This window comes from Myiozetetes cayanensis, unplaced genomic scaffold (genome assembly GCF_022539395.1).
Source record: "Myiozetetes cayanensis isolate MyiCay16 unplaced genomic scaffold, myiCay2020 scf44, whole genome shotgun sequence".
NCBI classification, from domain to species: Eukaryota; Metazoa; Chordata; class Aves; order Passeriformes; family Tyrannidae; genus Myiozetetes; species Myiozetetes cayanensis.
Window position 1 is genome coordinate 760,587 of NW_026087676.1, and position 19,394 is coordinate 779,980.

Here is a 19,394-nt window from a genome sequence, read left to right on the forward strand (position 1 = left end):
ACTCCCCCATCACCCCCTGAAACAAGGGATTTTGGGGAGCCCCAGGGCCCCAGACAGAGATGAGGCAAAACCTGGTTCTACAAAAGGATTGAATTATTTATAGAATAAAAAAAAAATCATGGGGGCATCTCAGTCTCGAAGCCCTCACAAGGCAGCACAGCACGGGGATGGCTCTGGGCACTGAGGGAGCAGCCCCTGGGCAGGGCAAGGCCAAGCTGCAGTGACAGAGGCCATCCCAGGCATGCAGGTGGGCAGGGAGGTGCCCGGGATGCTCAGGGAAGTGCCCCCTCAGAGCGCAGCGATGGCCTTGGCAGCAACGCGGCGCCCCAGGGGCAGGCTGAGGTCAGTGATGGCCAGCACGATTTTGGGGCTGGACATGGTGGACACCTTCACCAGCTCTGAAACCTGCCCAGGGGCACAGGAGAAGCACAGTGAGTGTCCCCAGAGATGGAGACAGGCGAGACAGGCAGCAGGAACCCCCAGATGTGCCCCTGTCCCGAGGAACCCCAGCACACCCCCGAGCAGGGACAGGGGTGTCACAGACACAGGGCTCACCATGGTGAAGGGCATGAACTGGAGGATGCTCCCACGGCTGCCCTGCTCCAGGCACTCCACACACTCCTCCATGAACCACTGGACAAACTGGGTGTGGGTGCCGGCTGTCTTGGCCCCCAGGATGGAAGAGATGAGCAGGAAGAGGTTTGCTGTGGGGACAGGGAGAGGTCAGTTCTGGGGGGTTGGGGGTGGCCCAAATTTCCCACTGGTGCCCCAGTCTGGCTGGATGTGACCCCACAGACCCGCCCCTGCCTTACCCAGCACACGGTTGAGCGGGTCCCTCATGCTGACAGTGTGGAGCTGGGAAGCAGAGAGTGAGCTGCTCATGGAGCGATCTGTGGGCAGAACAAGAGTCAGGAACAGCCTCGTGGCTGTGCCAGTGTGCCCACCCTGGCCAGCTCTGGCCACTCAGGGTGACCCAGTCCAGGAGGGGCTTTGCCACGAGTGACCCCGTGGAGCGGGAGAGGTTTGGGCCCCCCGTCCCCCAACTGAGCCTGTGCCACTGGGGCACCCCAGAAACAGAGCACAGTCTGTGCCACGTCCCCCTGGCAGCCCACACGGAGCCCAGAGCCTGGGGGATGATCCCCATGCTGCTCTCAGGGGATGTCACAATGGGGAGAGAGGAACAGCAGCAACACACACGTTACACATCCTGTGTGAGAGCCAGATGTTCAACAGCTGCACAGCAGCTCTCCAATCTCACTGTCAGGGTGCAGTCCAGCTACCAGAGCTGAGGTACGTCCAAATCTAGCAGCAAATCCTGAGACAGACCAGGGGGGTTGAGCTGACCCCAACTGGGCGCTTCTGCAGGAGGAACTGGGCCAGTTCTGCTCCAACAGGATGGGAATGCCCTGGGAAGGCCCTTGTGCAGACCCCATGGTCCTCAGCTCCTGCCCAAATCAGCAGGACCCACCTTGTGCTGCTCTTGAGGATGCTCACCAAAAAAAGAAAGCCCTCCCACACTTTTCTCATGGAATCACATGAGTTACGTGGCCGCCGCAGGAAGCAGCGTTTCCACATCGCTGCAGAAAACAGCCCAAAAAAGTCCTGAATGTCGCTGGGAAGAGGTGGGACTGCCTCAGGAGTTATAAAAAGATAAGTGAAATAAAGGGAAAAGCCCATATTTCGACAGCAACAAAACCAGAGGTCAATGGATGTGTCAAAACCTAATAACTCAAGAGCGCATTTGGGATAAGGGGAGAAACAATGAGCAGGGAAGGTCCTGACTCACTGCCCAGGAGTGTGGACAATGCATGTGGGAGCTGTGACAGCCCCTGCCAGGCAGGACTTGGATCCCCCTGTGTGTCCCACCGGAGCTGTCGCAACCTGTGACACCACAAGGACACGGATGTGTCCCAAGGCTCTGCCCCAGCCTTGTTCACAGCACTGGAATGTCAGGATTTGGCTTCAGACATCAGGAATGTCACCTCCAGCTCACCAGTAAGGGTGGTTGGGGGGACACAGCTCTCAAAGCCCCCTTGGGCCCCTCAGGTGTGGAGTGATGGATTGGGGGTCACCAGAAGGGAGAGAAGGTGTAACCTCACCCCTGGAAGTTGTTCTGATCACAGAAATAAAGTTTGGTCTCTCCCTTTTGCAGGATAACTGAAATAACACTTGAGAGGCCTAAATCCTTACCCAGCCGGTTTGGGAAGGGAAGGATTTTTGTGCAAATTCCCCTTTCACACCCAAGCAGAACTGCAAGACAGGATGGTGCCCCCCTGGGAGCCACCTCCACCCCTTCCCCACACTTACTGGGGCTGGAGAGGATGTTGGAATCCTCCTCGTTGGAGCTCAGCAGGCGCATGAGCTTGGAGGGCTGCGTGTCATCCAGCGGGAACAGGCTGATGTAATCCTGGGGGAAAGAAAGAGGGGTTCAGCCCCACCAGCCCCTCGCTGAGGGGGGTGTTCTGGCCCACCCTGGGCCCAGAGCTATGATATCTGTTCCCCCATAGCATCCCAAACTGGGCAGGACACATCCAGAGCAGCTCATTATGGTCCCTTCCCCAGGAAAGAGAATGGAAAACTCTGGATTTTAAGGTCAGAAGACCTCAGAGAGCCCAGAGAAGCTGGGCAGGGAGCCTGGTCTCTCTTGCCACCCTTCCCTCGCCCAGACACTGCTGCTTTTGGGCACGAAGAGCCCCCATCCAACCCCTGCTCCACACCAGACACACCTCAATGTCCTCTCGGTGCCGCTTCTTCTGCCGGGCCGAGGCCTGGCCCTTGTTGTGGGAGGAGTAGGAGCTCAGGGCACACCACACAGAGAGCCTGGGGACAGAGCAGGGACACAGCCAGGTGCTGCCAGCCCACCTGAGGATGAGGTGTGAGCCCAGGGATGGGACACAGCAGGTCCCTCTTCGGAGGGGGACAGCAGGGAATGGGACCCAGAGTGGAAACTGTCAGCACTGGGTCGGGGCCAGGGAGGAATTTGGGTGTCTGGGACCTCCATCCCAGCACAGACCATCTCCCCACCTCTCCAGCCAGGTTCCCCCAGGGACACAGTCTCCCGTGGGTCTGGGGTCTTACTTGGCCAGGGCCTTCCCGGGGGGGTCCATGAGGGTGTGCCACTTGGAGGAGTCCGTCAGCAGGTTGGGCAGGATGTGGCCCAGCAGCGTCAGCGTCAGCTGCTGCATGTCCAGGCAGAAGATGGCATAGAGCAGCTCCACGGCCCGCAGGGTGTGCTCCTTCCGCGTCTCCTTCAGCAGCTCCTGCAGGGAGCAGGGCAGGGAGGAGGGGGCACAGGCAGGGGTGGGCCTGTCCCCTCCCCTCCAGTGCCCAGCAGCCAGCCCAGGGACACAGAGGACTCTGGGAGCACAGACCAGACCCATCGCTCCCACCGTGGCACTGGGGGTCCCTCCTGCCCCCCCATACCTTGACCAGGTTGTTGCAGAACCAGTAGACCCCCCCCATGTGCAGCAGGGTGTCGAAGATGTGGATGGAGCGGCTGTCGACCCAGCCCTTCTCCAGCACCTTGGTGAACACGCCGGTCAGCACCTCCTTGATGGGCTTCTTGGGGGGCAGGAGATTCCAGTAGGGAATGGTGTCCATGCCCGTGGAAGGGAACTTGATCTGCGTGGCCGTTTGCTGCAGGACGTCGGCGCACATGTGCTCCAGGATGGAGCTCATGATCACCACGCTGCAGAGGAGAGACGGGATCAGGAGGGAGTTGGGAAGGGGGAGCAGGGCAGGGAATCTCACGGCCCTGGGAGGCAGGAGCAGGGCAGGGAATCTCACGGCCCTGGGAGGCAGGAGCAGGGCAGGCATGGGCTGTGCCCGAGCTCACCGCTCGTTGTAGAACTGCAGCGTGTTCTCCCCGTACAGGGGGGTCGCGAGCTGACGGATCATCTGCAGGGACTTCTCCCGCTCGTCCAGGCCCAGCATGCGGACGTGGGCCACCAGCCAGGCCACGGCACACACTGCCATGCTGCACACCTTCCCCTTGATGTTGTCCGTGATTTTCTAGGAGGGGAGACGGAGCAGAGGATGAGCACAGACAGCATCTCGACCCCTGGCCCCTCCTCAGGACACAGCAGAGCCCCACTCTGCCCCCCACCAGCCCCACCTGGATGGACTCAAAGGTGAGGACACCGTTCTCCCAGGCGTTGAGGATCTCCAGGATGGCAGCTGAGATGCTCAGACACACCTCGTGCCACTTCATCTGCCTGTCAGGGAAGGGGTGGGGCGTTAAGGCACAGCCACAGGGCCAGGGAAGCTGGGGGGGGGCTCACGGGTGGGCTCTTACACCAGCTTCATCTCGGAGGAGTTGTTGAGGAGGGCGACCAGGGACTCCACCTTGGTGGAATCCGGGCGGAAGCAGGGGTGGTCGGGGTTCAGGATCTTCCCCTCCTCGGGCATGCAGGTCAGCATCCAGGTCTCGAAGAAGGGCACCTCGCCTGGAGGGTTCGAATCCGACAGGATCACCTGGAACAAAACCGGTATGGGGTCTGCATCCCACAGGGACCCTGCTGGGGACCCCACCCGGGGAGACCCCCACCCCGGGATGCTCATGGCCGGGGAAACAGCGCCGCCCTGTGGCCTGGAGGGAGAAAGGGGCACTGGTCAGCTCCCAGTAAAGCACTGGTTTCCTGTCTGTGGCCTGTGGTTTCTCCCATTACCAGAGGGCTCCCCAGCAGACCAAGGCCCAGCTCAGAGGAGCAGAGGTGCCAGGCCAGGACCAGCCCTGGGGTCACCGTGTCCTGCCCCAAAGGGTCCCGTGTCCCCCACTCCAACGAGCTGTGCTCAGGGTCCCCAGTGCAAGGGTCACACAGCCCAGCTGGGAGGGCCTTGGGGGGGCCACGAGCTGGGAATCCCACATGTCACTTCCTCCTCTCAGCCTGTGTCACCCAGGGGATGCTATTTTTGTCCAAAAAAAGTTTTGCACATCTGTTCAGCAGCAGCTGGGCAGGAAAGTCACCAGGCTGGGACAGGGGATGAGACCTCATCGGACAGCCCCAGGCACGTCCCCCCCCGCCAGGAGCCCCCTCCCTGCTCTCCAGGGCCGGCTGGGCAGGGCCCCTCTCTCCCCCTCTCCACATTCCCAGTGTTTCAGTATCGTTTCTGCTCCCAACACACACAGATGTTGAAACTTGAAAAATTTTCATGCAACCAAAGTGCCGTTTCCCAAGCGGGGCTGCGAGTTCCTCCTCGGATGGGGGAGGACTGACAGTGCCTGGCTGTGTGAACCCCCCTCCCAGCCAAACAGGGTCAAACTGGAGGGGTAACACTGGGGAAAGCCCAGTGAGCTCAGAGCCAGCCTGGAGAAACTGCGGAAGCAGCAATCCCACTGATCCCACTGTCTGCAAATGAAGCACAATCCAAGTCCCCAGAGAGGCAACACCCAGTCCTCCTCCACCACCTGGCACCCAGGGACAGATTTCCAGGTGACAGGCACTGGGTGCTGTGCCCCAGGCAGTGTGGTGGCTGCAGGGACAGCGGGGACAGCAGGGACAGTGGCAGGCTGGCCACTAGAGGAGGCTGGCAGGCTGCAGCAGTGAGGGGGCTGCGCTGCCCAGAGCCCCTCAGAGGATCCAGCCCCATCCAGCCCCATCCATCCCCTCGGAGGATCCAGCCCCATCCTTCCCCCTGCAGGATCCAGCCCCTCAGAGGATCCTTACCTCCGAGCCGTAGGTCTGGGCCACATGGCACAGCATGAGGAAGGAGATGTCGAAGAGCAGGGCTCGCACTGAGCCGCTCTTGGCTGAGGGAGGAGAAACAAAGACCTTGGGGCTCTCCAGCCTCAGCACAAGAAGAAAGGCCAACCACGAGTGCAGGGGTCAGGACCTGCTCCCCCCAAGGCAGCTTTTGTAACCCCCCCCAGTGCTTGTGTGTGAATGAGGGGACATGCCAAGTGCCTCCCCCCACCCTGTCTGCCTCTGCTCGAGCCCCCAAAGCAGCTCTGGGCTCCTCTGGGCCACCCCCTTGCCATGGAAGGTCAGAGCACTCCACAAGTTTCATCACACGCACACGGAGTCAGAGTCCTTATCTGGGCTGTGCTGACACATCACCCCTTCCAGGGAGGGAGCCAAGGGGCCCCCAGGCTCGGCTGGGGAGAGGGAGCCCTTCCCCTGCAAGCAGGGAACACCAACATTTGGGATGGACACACATGAGAGCAGCAGGTGCCCAGGAGCCCAGACCCCCGCTGGCACATGGCCACGTGCCCCTGTGCCCCCTCCCCACCAGCACCCCCAGCTCAGTTCGCTCTGGCCCCACAGCCAGTCCCAGTTTAATCCAGCCAGGCCCCAGAGCATCCCAGCACGTGGCAAGGGGGAGCCCCGGCTCAGATCCCCCCACGCACGGGCGCACACGCACTTACAGATTTCTCCGGTGATTTGCTTGGTGAATTCGTTCAGCCTGCAGGGGCAGAGAGTGCCAGCGAAGCGTTATCACTCCAATAGGCCAATTCCTACCCCCGAGACAAGCAGGGGCTGCAGACCCCTCCCTGCATCCCATCCCAGCACAGAGGGGCAGGAGAAGCCGGGCCCAGCTCCACAGACACCCTCCAACCCCACAGGGACAAACCACCTCCTCCCCATCACCACTCCCTGCAGCCGAACAGGTCCGGCCACGCTGCTTATCCCCACACCCACGGGCCCTCCCCAGAGCCAGCCCTGCCAGCTGTGTGGGGGTTTCAGAGCACGGACCCCCAAAGAGCTCCCCTGTGCACCCATGGGGGCTGGTGTGGCCTGAGCCCTGGGGGGAGCCCGTCACACAGCCCCACGTGTGCTGTGTGTGTGCTGTGTCCAGGACACGGGTGTCTGAGGACAGAAGGGACACACAGCCCTGCACTGATCCTCTGCCCTATTCATGCAGAGGCGAGATGGGGTGCTGAGGGGTGCAGCCTCCCCACGACTCCAGCCCTCCCAGTGCTCCACTGGGCCAGAGGCACATCCAGCCCTGTGTGGGGGGCAGCTTGGGGGGCTGCCCACTGCCCCGTGGGCACAAGGGATGGTGCCATCCAGGTGGACACTCACTTGACGAACTTCCGAGCGAAGGATTTCAGCTTGCCCGTGGCTGCTGCTGCTGCCAGCAGCAAGTCCAGGCTCTTCCCAGACAGCATGTGACCCAGGACCCCCAGCAAGCCCTCGGGGGACTTGGAGTGATCTGCATCCATGGTCTACAACCAAAACAGTAAGGGGAAAGAGAAGTCACAGGGAACACGTGCTACAGAGCAGCAGTAAAACTCCGGCTTATGGGGTACAGAGTTGATCAGCTGCCAGAGCTGTCCCTGAGGCCTTGGGGAGCAGGGACACAAAGGGTTTGGGGGAGGTGGGATGGAGCCCTCTGTGCCCTTGGTACTGGTACAAAAACATCTCCTGTCACTGAGGAGCAGCAAAACAATCAGAGTGACACGGGGACACAGGGAGTCCCCGGGGACCGGGGGAGATGCACGCGGGGAGTGGCTGAGCAGGATGGGCAGAGTTGGCTGGGCTCAGGCTGCTGGCACTGATGACATGCCACCTGACAGCTCCTCCAGCCTCCCAAGAGGGAGGAGGGGAGCTCCTGGGATCCATGGCAGAGCAGCAAAGCTGGGAGTGATTCCTCTGCTCAGGGGGAGATCAGGCACCTCCCAGCCACCCCGGCTGCCTGGTGAAACTGGTGCTGCTGGGAAGGGGCTCTGGGGCCCAGCCCAGCCTGCCCAGCACGGCTGCAGGAGAGGACTCACCTTCAGGATGTTGGTGACAGTGGGCTCAGCCCGCAGGATGAGCCCTGGGTTCGGCTGGATGTTGGCATTCTCGGCGGATTTCAAGCACGGAGAGTTTTCCTTGTCCGCTGTCCTGGGGGACCCCAAAGAAGGGCCAGTGAGCAGGAATCCATCACCCTGCCTTCCTCCTCCCACCCACTGGCACCCCCAAGGGAAAGCCACCGCCTCAGGCCACCACCAGCTGCCACTCTGAGGGGACAGACTACCTGTACCCAACCTGTCACCCAAAGCAATGCCCCATCCCCCTAGGCTGTTGTGCCCCAGCCACAGAAGCTCCTCCCTCACGTCCCCCCAAAACACCACTCCACTTTTGGGGGTTATCCAGACTTTGGAGGGGCTGTACCGTTTGTCGATCAGGTTGGTCTTGTTGGCCTCGGAGAGCAGCCCCTGCTTGCTGCACTCCTGCAGGAGCAGGCTTATGCAGTTGCAGCTGGAAGAGAGAGCAGAGCCTTAGCCTGAGGGACAGCATTCCTGTCACCCCAGGCAGTGCCACAGGGCAGGGGGAGTCCCAAGCTGCCCTCCTGGGCCCGCTCCCACCCCGCTGAGGATGCTGCAGGGCCCAGGGCAGTTCCAGGTGTCACACAGCATCACCCACACTCAGCTGTCACACACTTGCTGCCTTGCTCATGTGGCAGGGCCAGGCCCTCAGGAAGGAGGAACTGCATCAGAAACTAAACCAGCCTTGCCAGGATCCTGCACTGAGGACAGGGTGGTCGTGGCACGTGGCCACGTGCGAGCCCTGGCCACGGCGAGCACTCACTTGCAGCGCTGGTCGGCTTTGTCGAGCAGAGGGGTCAGCTTGAGCAGGAACTCGAAGGCACAGTTCACGTCCTCAGTGAAATCCTGCCGAGCACAAAGCCCAGCACTCAGCCCAGCGTGCTCCCAACACACCCCCACTCCCCTGTCCACTGCCTGCTCCGTTAGGGAAGGTTCTTGGGACACGGACCATTTCCCCACAGAGCTCTGGCCAGGCACCAGCACGACACAGCTCACACATGGTGACACACAGCCCCCATGGATGGCCTTCCAGACTCACCTTGTCCCCTTGGGGATACTTCTTGAGCTTAACCAGGACTTGGGGCATCTGAAAGACACAGGGCATGGTGTGACACTGGGGCAGACCCCTCTCCACAGCCGGGACTCCCCAGCAGCACCAGCCCAGACTGACACAGCTGCACACAGCTGCTCTCCCAGCCCAGGGACAGGAGCATTTCTGCAGGGGGGAAGGACTAATTGCTCTGGCAGAGCTCAGGGCTCAGCCGGGCGTGCAGGGAAAGGGCAGTGACAGGCACAGGGCTGGGAGCAGTGCTGGGATGGCCCCTACCTTCAGGAAGGTGAAGGCTGTCCACTTGAGCTCCTCCGTGCCCTCGGGGCACTCGATGAGGCCCACAAAACAGGCCTTCCAGATCTCCAGCACGAAGAGCGGGGAGGGGATTCGCTGCAGGGCACACACACAGACCCTCTCAGTGCTGGGCTGGCAGCAAAGCACATCCTCCACCCCCCTGAGCCCCTGAGATGGTGCTGATGGCCTCCCGCTGCTCCCTCGGAGCAGGATCAGCGCAGGCAGGCTCAGCACGGAGCCCTGGTTGTGGCCCCAGGCCACCTGAGCAGGAGGACACGCTGTCACTTCTGTACCTGCATCCTCTTCACCATCATGAGCTGCTCCACCAGCGGCTGGGTCTCTCCCGTGAGGTTCATGGTCCCCTCCAGCAGCACCACGGCATGCACGGTGGGGAACCCAGTCTTGTTCAGCTGCTCCGAGTGCACCGAGAGCATGGTGGGGATGCTGGGTGGGAGGTGACAGCTCAGGGTCACCAGGGCCCTGCAGGGAGAGATTCCTGCTCCTCCTGTCCCACTCTCATTCCCTGGCCAAGCCCCTGACCTTTGCTGCCCTGTGTCTCCCCAGGGCAGGATGGCCTGGAGCACCTGTGCCTGGAATCTCCAAGGCACAGCCAAGACCCTGGGACCTGGGAGCAGTTCCAGGGTGATACGGAGCAGGAATGGCAGCTCTGGTGTGACCAGAGCAGCTGAGGAATGGTAAAGAGCCCCAGGTCACCAGAGGAGCAACTCCTGGGTCACCACTTGCCCTGGCCCCTCCCCTCTGGTCAGCCCCAGCCCCAAGCTGGGAAGGGACAGGGAAGCAGGGAGCCAGCATGGAGAGACAGGAGGCTCTCAGCCCTCAGAGCAAGGAGTTTAGGGCACCCAGAGTGGGGCTCAGACCCATTTGGACCCCCAAACCCATGAAGCAGCAGCACACAGCCACCTCTTGATGAGGGACACACAGTCATCAGCCTGGCTCCGCAGCGGGGACGTGCCAAGGTTGTTCAGGTTCTCCCCCAGCTTGACGAGGGACTGCTCCACAGTGCTCCAGGAGGCTGGGGAGGCAGGGCAGGGATTCAGTGGGGGGACAGGGAAAGCTGGGCAGGCTGGTTCCAAGGCCCACGGCAGCACAGAGGGGCTGCAGAGGCTGGGGGTCCCTGCTGGAGCCACGAGCCCAAACAAAAAAAGTCTGTGTGCCCAAATTGAGGGTCTGCGAGCCCAAACCAAGGGTCTGTGTGCCCCCAGCAGCTCCTGCCTCAGGTCTGGCCTGGCACAGCCTCCTGGCAAGATGTGGGCACAGCCGAAGGCGCAGGGCTGTGCCAGGCTGGCAGAGCACAGGGCTCGCCACGCGCCCAGGAACAGCTCACGCAGCCTCCACATTAATTCTGCTCCTCTTCCAAGGGCAGCACGGAGGGGAGGGGGCAGAGGGTGGCACGGAGCCAGGGAGGAGAGACGGTTACAGCAACAGGGCTGGAAGATGGATAGGCTTGGAGCCGCAGGGACAATGCGGCAGGAGCCGGGCAGGGGGAAGGGAGAGGTGGCAGTGCCACCTCCGCAGGGGCAGGGACGTACACGTCTCCTCCAGCTTGGCGATGTGGATCAGGGCGCGGTTCTTGGTGCTGCTGAGCACCTTCTCCAGCCGCTCCAGGCACATCTTCAGCTGGTTCTCAGCTGCTGCCTGCTCCAGGGGCTCCTTCACCTTCTCGGCGTAGAAGGCGGCGCAGCGCAGGAGCCAGGTGAGGGCACTCAGCAGCGCCCGGCACAGGCTGATGCACTCCTCGGCCTTCCCGTGGCAGCTGGAAGGGGAGGAAAATGGGAATGTGCTCAGGAAACTGAGGCACGGACAAGGGGCAGGCTGGGGAACCCAAACCCAGGTCCTGCACTCCCATCCAGCTCCTTTGCTGCAGATCCCAACCTGCTCGTCCCACCAGCATTCCCGCTGTGCCGGGGGGAAGGAACACCCCCACCCCCACCCGGTGCAGCCTCCTCGCTGGCCAACTCCACTACAGGGAAACTTTCCAAGCTTCTAATCAAATTATCTTGCTAAGAGAGGCTCAGCATCGATCAGTGCTCTGCGAGAGGTGAACGCTTTCCCCTCCTGATGCACAAATCATCGGGGCCAGAAGTTTTGATCAAATTAAGCAGAGGATCAGAGCAGGCAGGAGCGGATTAAGGGCCGGCTCTGCAGTTGGCCAGCGACAGCTCCTTGTCAACATCTGCCACTGATGCATATTCATTGCTGCTGCTTCATTTCATTTCATTGAAGAGCTGCTACCTTCAGCCTTCCTCCTCCTTCTGTCCCTCTGGCCTCCCAGAAGAGGCTGTCAGGGGTTAACAGGAAGATTTCTGAGCTTTCTAAAAAAGTTTTTGTGGCCTGAATTGTCTGGACTCCCCTGGGTCCTGCAACACCAGCGGAAGAGCATGAAGCAAAACAAGGTAGCGCCTGGGGCAGCGCAGGCAGGACCAGACACGGACATGCAGCCAGGGCCTGGGAAGCTGCAGAGGGAAAGGAAACACTGCAAGGGGACAGAGACCCTCGGGTGATGGGGCTTACACCCACCCCACCTACCTGAGCGGGGCAGGAATACCACAGTCAGGTTTATCCCAGAGTAGGGGCGGGGGTTTCCCACAGCTTCCCATGAAGCTGGTGGGGTTTGGATTCCCTCTGCTCTCCTCATGCTGCAGCAACCCGGGAATGGGAGCTGGAGGGGGAATCTGCCCTCAACTGCCAGGGTGAGTATCCCGGGATCAGCCAGGCCCCACCAGCTCCCAGTGCTGCCCGTGGCACAGCCAGGATTGAGGTGGCAGCACTGGAACAGTCCCATCATACCTGAGGCGGTCACAGAACATGTCCATGATCTCCAGCAGCGACTGGACACACAGATCCCGGGAGAAATCATCAAACTAGAGCAGGGGAACACGGAGGGATTTCAGATGGGGGCTGCCCAGCTCCGGCAGCTCCCAAAACACCCTCAAGCCCTCCCTCCAGGGCCGGGCCGGGCGCTGCGGCCGCAGGACACCCGCCCTGGCAACCACCCAGAAGCCACTTGAATGAGAAGTAGGTCAGGGTTGTCTGTCGGCCAGGTCGTGCCCTCCCAGGGTAGCGAGGCCGGGGCCGGGCTTGGCCGGGGCCAGGCTTTCTCCGCAGCCTCGGGCCGGGGCTGTGCTGCCCTGACGCTGCGGTGGTGGCCGGGCGCCAGCCCCCTGCCCACCCCCGGCCCGGCAGGGCTGGCAGCGCCAACAGCCCGGCTGGCCGCGGGGCTGGGGGGCGGGGGGCGGCAGAAGCGCAGTCCCCCCCTCCTCCCGGAGCAGATGGGGAGCCCCGCCGGGCCGGAGCTTGCCCGCAGCTCTGCGCTGGGCCCACGCTGAGCTGAAGGAGGAAGGCTCTGCTCTCAAGGTCAGCGCTGTGCCCGCCCTCCAAACAGGCAGTGATGCGGGACCGGGGGAACAGCGACGAGCCCACAGCCCTTTGGAGCAGAGCTGTGGGTGGGCTCAGCTCTACCCCACCCCGGGATTGCACCCATCCCGCCAGATCGGTGCTGAGCCCGCTGGACGTGTCCCCACATCGCCAGGGCTCCATGGCACAGCTCCGAGCTCAGCCTGGGGCCCCCCAAAACAACCCTGGCTGCCAGCGCTGCTCTCCTCTCATCCCCATAACAACAACAAGGCGGGGGGAGAGAAATTATTCTCCCTCAGATTGTTTTTCATTCAGATCAGAAGTGACCCTGACAAGGCAGGGGGGAGGGGGGGGGCCTGAGGTGACCCCAACAAGGCAGGGAGTGGGGAGTCTGACACAATCTGTGAGGGGCTTCCCAAAAGCATGCAGAGGCAGCCATGGAGGGCTTATCCCCATGGAAGCAGCATGGGGACACTGAACACCCATGGGAAGGCACAGCCGAGCGTGGCCTGTGGCTGCAGCCGCGTGGCCCTGGCACTGGCAGCTCCTCCACGGTCGGCTCCGATCCCCACGGTGCTGCCAGAGCCGCTGGCTGCGGCGGGATGTGGTTTCCGGTGGCCAGGCTGGGGTTACACACAGAGCAGGAGCCTGCCAGGCCCCCAGGGCAGAGGGACGAGGCGCTCACACCCCCAAAACCCCGCAGGACCCGCAGCAGCCCATCCCCAGCAGGGACAGGAAGGGCTCGGGTGCTAATCCGTGCTGGCTGCCCACTGCTGACTCAGCCCAGGACGTCGCCTTCCACTTGACCTATATTTGGTGGGAGCTGTGGGCAGGGAAAGGGATTCGTGGGTTGTGGGTAGAGAGCGAAACCTCGGGGAGCACCTGCCCGAGCCGTACCTTGCTGATGGCCGTCAGCACCGTGGAATAGGACACCATCTACAACACACAAAGCCAAAACAAGCGCGGTGTCACACGGGGGCCGTGCCAGCGCCGCGCTCGTTGCCGAGGAACGGCAAGGTCAGGGCACGGCCCCGCTGCCTGTCACCGCAGACGGGGCCGGGGCCGGGGCGCTGACCCGGCACAAATCCAAACAGACATTTTTAGGTGATCGCTGATGTGTTTCACACAAACTTTAGGCGATGTTAAAACGCCGGGATGTGGAAGCGCGGAGCTCACGGCGAGCGCGGAGGCTCTCGGGGGGCAGAATTCCCACCCCGGGCGATGGCAGAGGCTATTTATGGAAACATCCCTGCCTGGGGCACGTGTTGAGTCCTCCACCACCTGCCCCAACCCTGGAGAGACTCAGATGGGGGACTTGGGGTGTCTGCCCAGCCCAGGACAGGCTCAGATGGGGGATTTGGGGTGTCTGCCCACCACCAGCACCCCAGTTTCTTTGCCAACCTCATTGCGGCAGGGAGATGCCCCCCAGCAGTGCCAGCAGGTCCTTACCTGGGAGCTGATGGCATATTTCAGGTAGGACAAGATGAGTGGGTTTGGGGATGGCCCGATCATGGCCTGTTCCAGGAGAGCCTCTGCAAGGAAAGAGAGGGGCCGGGGGGTCCCAGGTCAGCACGTGGGGACACGGGTACACACTGACACACTGCCCTGCCCTCACCCCAGAGTGAAGCTGGCAAAGCCCAACTGCGCCAACCACAGCAACTCCACACTGCTTTTCCCCAAATTTCACTGAATCCCACAACTTTCTAACCCCTCATGGCACAAGCCAGTGAATAATTCAGGCAGTACACGCAGCCTCCTGATAACTCAGCTCTCCCCGGGCACTCCGGCCCCGAAACTGCGCCTGCTGCTCTCCAAACACACTTCCCTCCCTCCCACCTCCTGCCCCGCAGCCTCCACCGAGTGGCTTTTGCCCAGGCACCCGGGGCTGAGCTCGGGGCTGCCCATCCCCTGTGCTGGGCCCAGCCCTGCCCGTCTGGCCCTCGGTGGCCTGAGGGGCTCTGCCCGTCCCATCTGCTCAGCCAAGCCTTTAATTGCCCATTTGAGCCATGGCAGAGCGCAGGAAGCACCTCCCCGAGCAGGCCCCGGGCTGTGGCTCGGGCTGCAAGTAGATCAGAGCACCCAGATGTACAAGGGGGAGCAGCAGCCGGGTGGGAAGTTGTCGCCCCAAAGCCGGGGAGGAGCCGCCGGCGGATCCCGAGCGCGGGAGCAGGAGACTCCCTGGGTCTGGCTCCAAGGCTCAGACCTGGGCCAAGAGCGGCTGGGATGAGGACAGAAGGTGGTGGCAGCCGTCCCCTCCCCAGCCCAGCGTGCCACCACGAGCCAGCCACATGCTGCTCCCCGCTGCAGACGCGTCAGCAGCGATCTGCGGCCCCGCCGTGAGCCTGGCAGCCTGTGCCAGCTTCCCCTCCTTTGTGCTTCCAAAGCTGAAAGGCACGAGCTCAGGGAAGGGCTGTGGCGAGGAAGGGAGCTGCTGTTCCAGCCATGGGGGGCCTCGGGAATGGGCTCTCCCCCATGTGCTCCGAGTCGGGGTTGGCCTTTGGGGCTCCCGAAAGGAAAAGGGGACGTGGTTCCTTCCCCTCCTGGCACGTGGGCTGCCCCCAACAACACCCCGGCTGCTGAGCCTTCCCCAGGCCAGGAGAAACCTGTTCCTAAAGAAATCACAGGGAATTACCATCTCTGGCCCCGTTTATGGGGACACACAGATGAGCCCACACCACGCACCCCACAGGCCTCGCTGCCAGCAGAGCAGGAGCCGGTGCCACCGGGGTGGGAACAGGCACCAGGGAGCCCTGGGGACAAACTGGGCAGCAGCAGGAATGGCCCTCCAGCCAACCACCCCCACACCCAGCACACCCATCCGAAGCAAACCCATCTCCCCACAGCCACAGCTCCTGCTCAGCCCCTCCAGCCCCACATCAGAGGGGACAAACCTGGTCAGAGCAGCTCGGGGCGTGACAAAACCCAAACACTGCTGGAAAATTCACTGGGAGAGCAGAGAAAGGGGAAAAATATCCACTGGGGAAAGTTTCCCCCCCTTGGGAGGCATGAGAGCTGCTGCCTCTGCGGGGCTGGTTCCCTTTAAACCCACCAGAGCAGCGATCCCTGGCTCTGTTTATTTATCCAGGGACGTGCTGCACAGGGAAAATCCCAGCACTAAGTTTCTATAATTAGCAGGAGAGCCTGGCAAATCTTTAAACCAAAGGTCCCAGCCTTTGGCAGGATTTGTGTGAAATGCCCTTGAATTGGGCTGGGAAAGGAACGCCCCCCCTCAGCCAGGGTGGGAAGCGGCCTCTGGAGCAGCACCTGGTTCCTCCTGTGCAGGGAAAGAACCAGGGAATCAGGGAATCACTGAGGCTGGAAAGACCTCCAGCATCACCCAGTCCAACCTCTAACCCAGCACTGCCATGGCACCACTAATCCATGCCCCCAAGTGCCACATCCAGACTTTGTTGAACCCTTCCAGGGATGGTGACTCCACCACAGCCTGTTCCAAAGCCTGACCACCTTCTCCACGAAGAAATCTCCCCTAATATCCAATCTAATCCCCTCCTGGCACAACTCAGTCCCAAAAGGCAGGCTGTGTGGACTCCTGAACCCTCACAGGGGGAATGACCCTAGAATGGATCCAGAGGGGTGGGGGAACACTCAGGAATGGGGTAAAGGGGTTGGGAAAGGGCATTCTGGCGTGAAAAGTTGTGTAGGAAGGGGATGGAAGGGCCCAAAATGCAACAGGGACCTCCAAAATACCCTCGTCTGCAGCCCAGAGGGGAACACAGGGGCGTGACACCCCAAACCCCACCCCCAGAACACCCCTGCGTGCCCAGCGAGGAGGGAGAAGCCCCCCCGGTCCCCTCCGGACCTGCCAGGTTGAGGATGTCCCAGGTGGCTCCGCGGGGGAAGAACCGCTTCATGTTTATGGCCCACTGGTAGTCGCTCCATCGCTCCTTCCAGGCCTGCAGGATGGCCTGCTTCAGGTTCACCACCTTCATGGTCACCCTGCGGACGGAGAGCTCAGGGGAGACGGAACCCCGACCCACCCCCGGGAAGGGCAGAGCGGGCCAGAGGGGCAGCGGGGCCGGCGGGGAGCGCGGCCCAGCGGCCCCGGGGGGGGCTCGGTTGAGGAGCCCGCCCGCTCCGCGGGGCCGAGGGGTGCTCGAGGGCGCTCGGAGCCGCCCCGGTGCCCGCGGGTCCCGCCGCTCCCCCCCCGGCCCTCACCGTGTCCCGGCGCCGCCGAGCGCCTCCCTCAGCGCCTGGGCACCGCCATGGCGGCACCTGCCAACAAGCCGCGCGCTGATTGAGCGGCGGGGCGCGGGGGGCACGGGGGGTGATGGGAGTTGTAGTTCGGGAAGGGCTGGGGTGGGTTTTGGTGGGGGATCGGGGGTGGAAATAGCGGGGGTGAGTGTGCAAACACGGGTGGGGTGTGCAGACACGGCGGGTGTGAAAACAGGGTGGGTGGAACAGGGTTCGAGTGGGAAAAACTGGGTTGTGCAAACGGGGTGAGCGTGAAAAGGGGGGGTGATTGAGTGAGTGTGCAGGCAGCGGGGGTGTGTGAGAAAATGGGAGGGTGGGCGTGCAAACTGGGAGGGGCCAAACACGGGGGTGTGGGTGTGAAAACGGGGGGACGGCTGTGCAAACGTGGGGGTGGTGCAAACACAGGAGTGAGCGTGCAAACCCGGGACTGGCAAACAAGGGGGTGCAAATCGGGGTGTAACCGGATGAGCGTGCAAATGGATGAGTGTGCAAAGGCCCATGGGCGCCAACACGGGTGTCTGAGCACAGTGTGTGTGTGCAAGCATGTGGACACACACAGGATTGTGGGTGTGTGCAGGTGTGAGTGTGTGCACAGATGCACAGGTGAACACGCACACACGCGTGTGGGAGGGCAGGCGTGCACACAGACACGCGTGTGTGAGCTGCCTTCCCTCCCACACGCGTGTGTGCGCTCAGGGCCACGTGTGCACCCAGGCAGGCAGGTCTGTAGATGCTTGGGGAGTGTGCGTGTTCCTGCACACGTGTGCGCAACACAGACACGCGTGTGCTCCCGTGTGCAGACACGTGACACGCGTGGGCAGGGTGCACGCAACGTCCACACAGGTACCCACCTGGATACACACGCACAGACACAGGTGTGCACGGGAATGTACCGCAGACACACGCGTGTGCACACACGTGTCACAGCCATGGGCTTGGGCTGCCCACCCACCCCTTCCCCGCAGCACCAGCAGCTAAAAATATCCCCAGGGACGGTGCCAGCCGTCGCCATGGCAACGGGAGGATGGGGAGCGGGGCCGGGGGGCGGGAGGTAGCCCCCTGGAACCCCCATCCCCCCATCCTCCCCAGGATCCCACCACCCCCAGTACCCCCAGAATGCCCCCAGCAGCCCACCAGCACCCCCAGGCCCCAACACCCCACAACCCTCAGCACCCCCACAATGCCCTACAACCTCCAGCACCCCCACAACACCCCCAGCTCCCCAACATCCCCAGTACCCCCAGAACACCCCAGGGGAGCCCTACACCACCCAGGAGCAGGGTGAAGCCCCCCAGGGTGCCAGGGTGGGAGCCCAGTCACCCACTGCCCCCCCCAGTCCCGCTCGGGGGGGCTCCACGGCCCCTTAATTCCCCGGTTAATCATTCATGGGGCCGGGGCGCAGCAAATCCCCCCGCGCCGGGGCCGGGATTAGGCGGGCGAGCTGCTGCCCAGCCGGCGAGGGGCCCCGGCAGTGGGGGGGGGTCCCACTGGGGGGGGCCCTGTCCATGAGGAGGGATTTCCTGTGCTGGGGGTGGGGGGGCCCCACTCCCCGCAGCTGGTGGGGGAACAGACACCACGGGGGTCTCTGGTCAGGAGGGGAACCAGAGGAGCTTCCCTGACACCCCCCCTGCTGCACAGCACCCCCAACCCCTGACACCCCCCTGCTGCCCTGGTGGGGTGGGGGTGCTCAGGGGGTCGAAGCCCCCCGGGGCACGGCGGGGGCGGCCGGGCGGGGGGAAGGCGTCGAGGCCTCGGCGCCTTGGCAGGACGCCCCGGCACAGCTGCCTCCGGCCTGGGGCCGGGGGGGCCGGAAGGGGCTGGGGCCGTTCCCAGCGCCGGGGGCAGGCAGGGGGTGAGCGGGGGCCAGCACTGGGGGCTTCCCCTTCCCACGGGGTCACTGGGGGGAGCGGGCCCCCCCAGTGCCAGGCCCTGCTGGGGGGCACATGGCCGGCTGCCGGTGTTTGGCGGGGTGTGAAGGATCTGATCCAGAGCCCTGGGCACACCCCCGTGGGGCCACCTGGACCCCCCAGCTGGTGGTGGGTGCTGCCCCGTGGGGGTCTCCAGTGCTGGGGATGCAGGTGCCTGGTGTCACCCCCATTCTGGGGGTCCAGAGGGGCTGCACTGCCAGCTCAGGGCTATATTTAGTGTCTCTGCTGCAGAGCAGTGGGATGAATTTTAATGAGCGTGTTCCAGCCGAGCGCCTGCGCCCCGAGAACACCACGGCCCCTCTGCATCCCAGATCCCCCTGGATCAGGGCCTGCTGCAGGGCAAGGGGTCCCCACCCTGCTGAGGGGATGCAGAGAGGCCTGAGGTGGCCCTGGGGGCACCTCATGTGGTATGGGGGGCTGGTGATGAGTGTGAGAGGTGCCTGTCCCTCCTACTGGGGTTCCGCAGGTGAACCCCAGCCCTGCCTCAGTTTCCCCCTGGGGGTGGGGGTGCTGGACGGCCACGGGTGGGGGGATCTGGGGACACGGCGTGGTGCTGAGGTGGCTGAGCCCTGTGGGCCAGGGCAGGCAGGCTCAGCCACGGCCTTATCGCGGGTAGACAGTGTCGGGGGGCCGCGGCCGGGCCGTGTTTGCCGAGGATAAAGTGTACGGAACAGGCGGGGAGGGACGGGGGGGCCGTCACGCTACCGCTGCCCCCGCCACGCTGGGACTGCCAGACATGGGGACGGGGGCCCGGGGTGACACAGGGACCAGGGGGCCCACGAGG

At 63.1% G+C, this 19,394-nt stretch overlaps 1 protein-coding gene across 1 annotated transcript; it reads right to left on the minus strand.

Annotated features, from left to right (window-relative positions):
- Nucleotides 1-66: 66 nt before the first annotated feature.
- On the minus strand, nucleotides 67-16,705 carry MED24 (mediator complex subunit 24). The gene is made up of 26 exons (XM_050330812.1): nucleotides 16,647-16,705; nucleotides 16,291-16,427; nucleotides 13,920-14,002; nucleotides 13,368-13,406; nucleotides 11,904-11,977; nucleotides 10,646-10,869; nucleotides 10,017-10,128; nucleotides 9,389-9,539; nucleotides 9,078-9,191; nucleotides 8,790-8,837; nucleotides 8,514-8,596; nucleotides 8,097-8,183; nucleotides 7,715-7,826; nucleotides 7,023-7,165; nucleotides 6,365-6,402; nucleotides 5,667-5,749; nucleotides 4,295-4,473; nucleotides 4,115-4,214; nucleotides 3,836-4,011; nucleotides 3,424-3,688; nucleotides 3,079-3,260; nucleotides 2,727-2,820; nucleotides 2,308-2,407; nucleotides 813-890; nucleotides 556-704; nucleotides 67-405 (listed from the first exon to the last, which is right to left on the minus strand). Exons 2-26 carry the CDS (start codon nucleotides 16,418-16,420, stop codon nucleotides 289-291), a joined length of 2,961 nt encoding a protein of 986 aa, XP_050186769.1. The 5' UTR covers nucleotides 16,421-16,427; nucleotides 16,647-16,705; the 3' UTR covers nucleotides 67-288.
- Nucleotides 16,706-19,394: the final 2,689 nt, after the last annotated feature.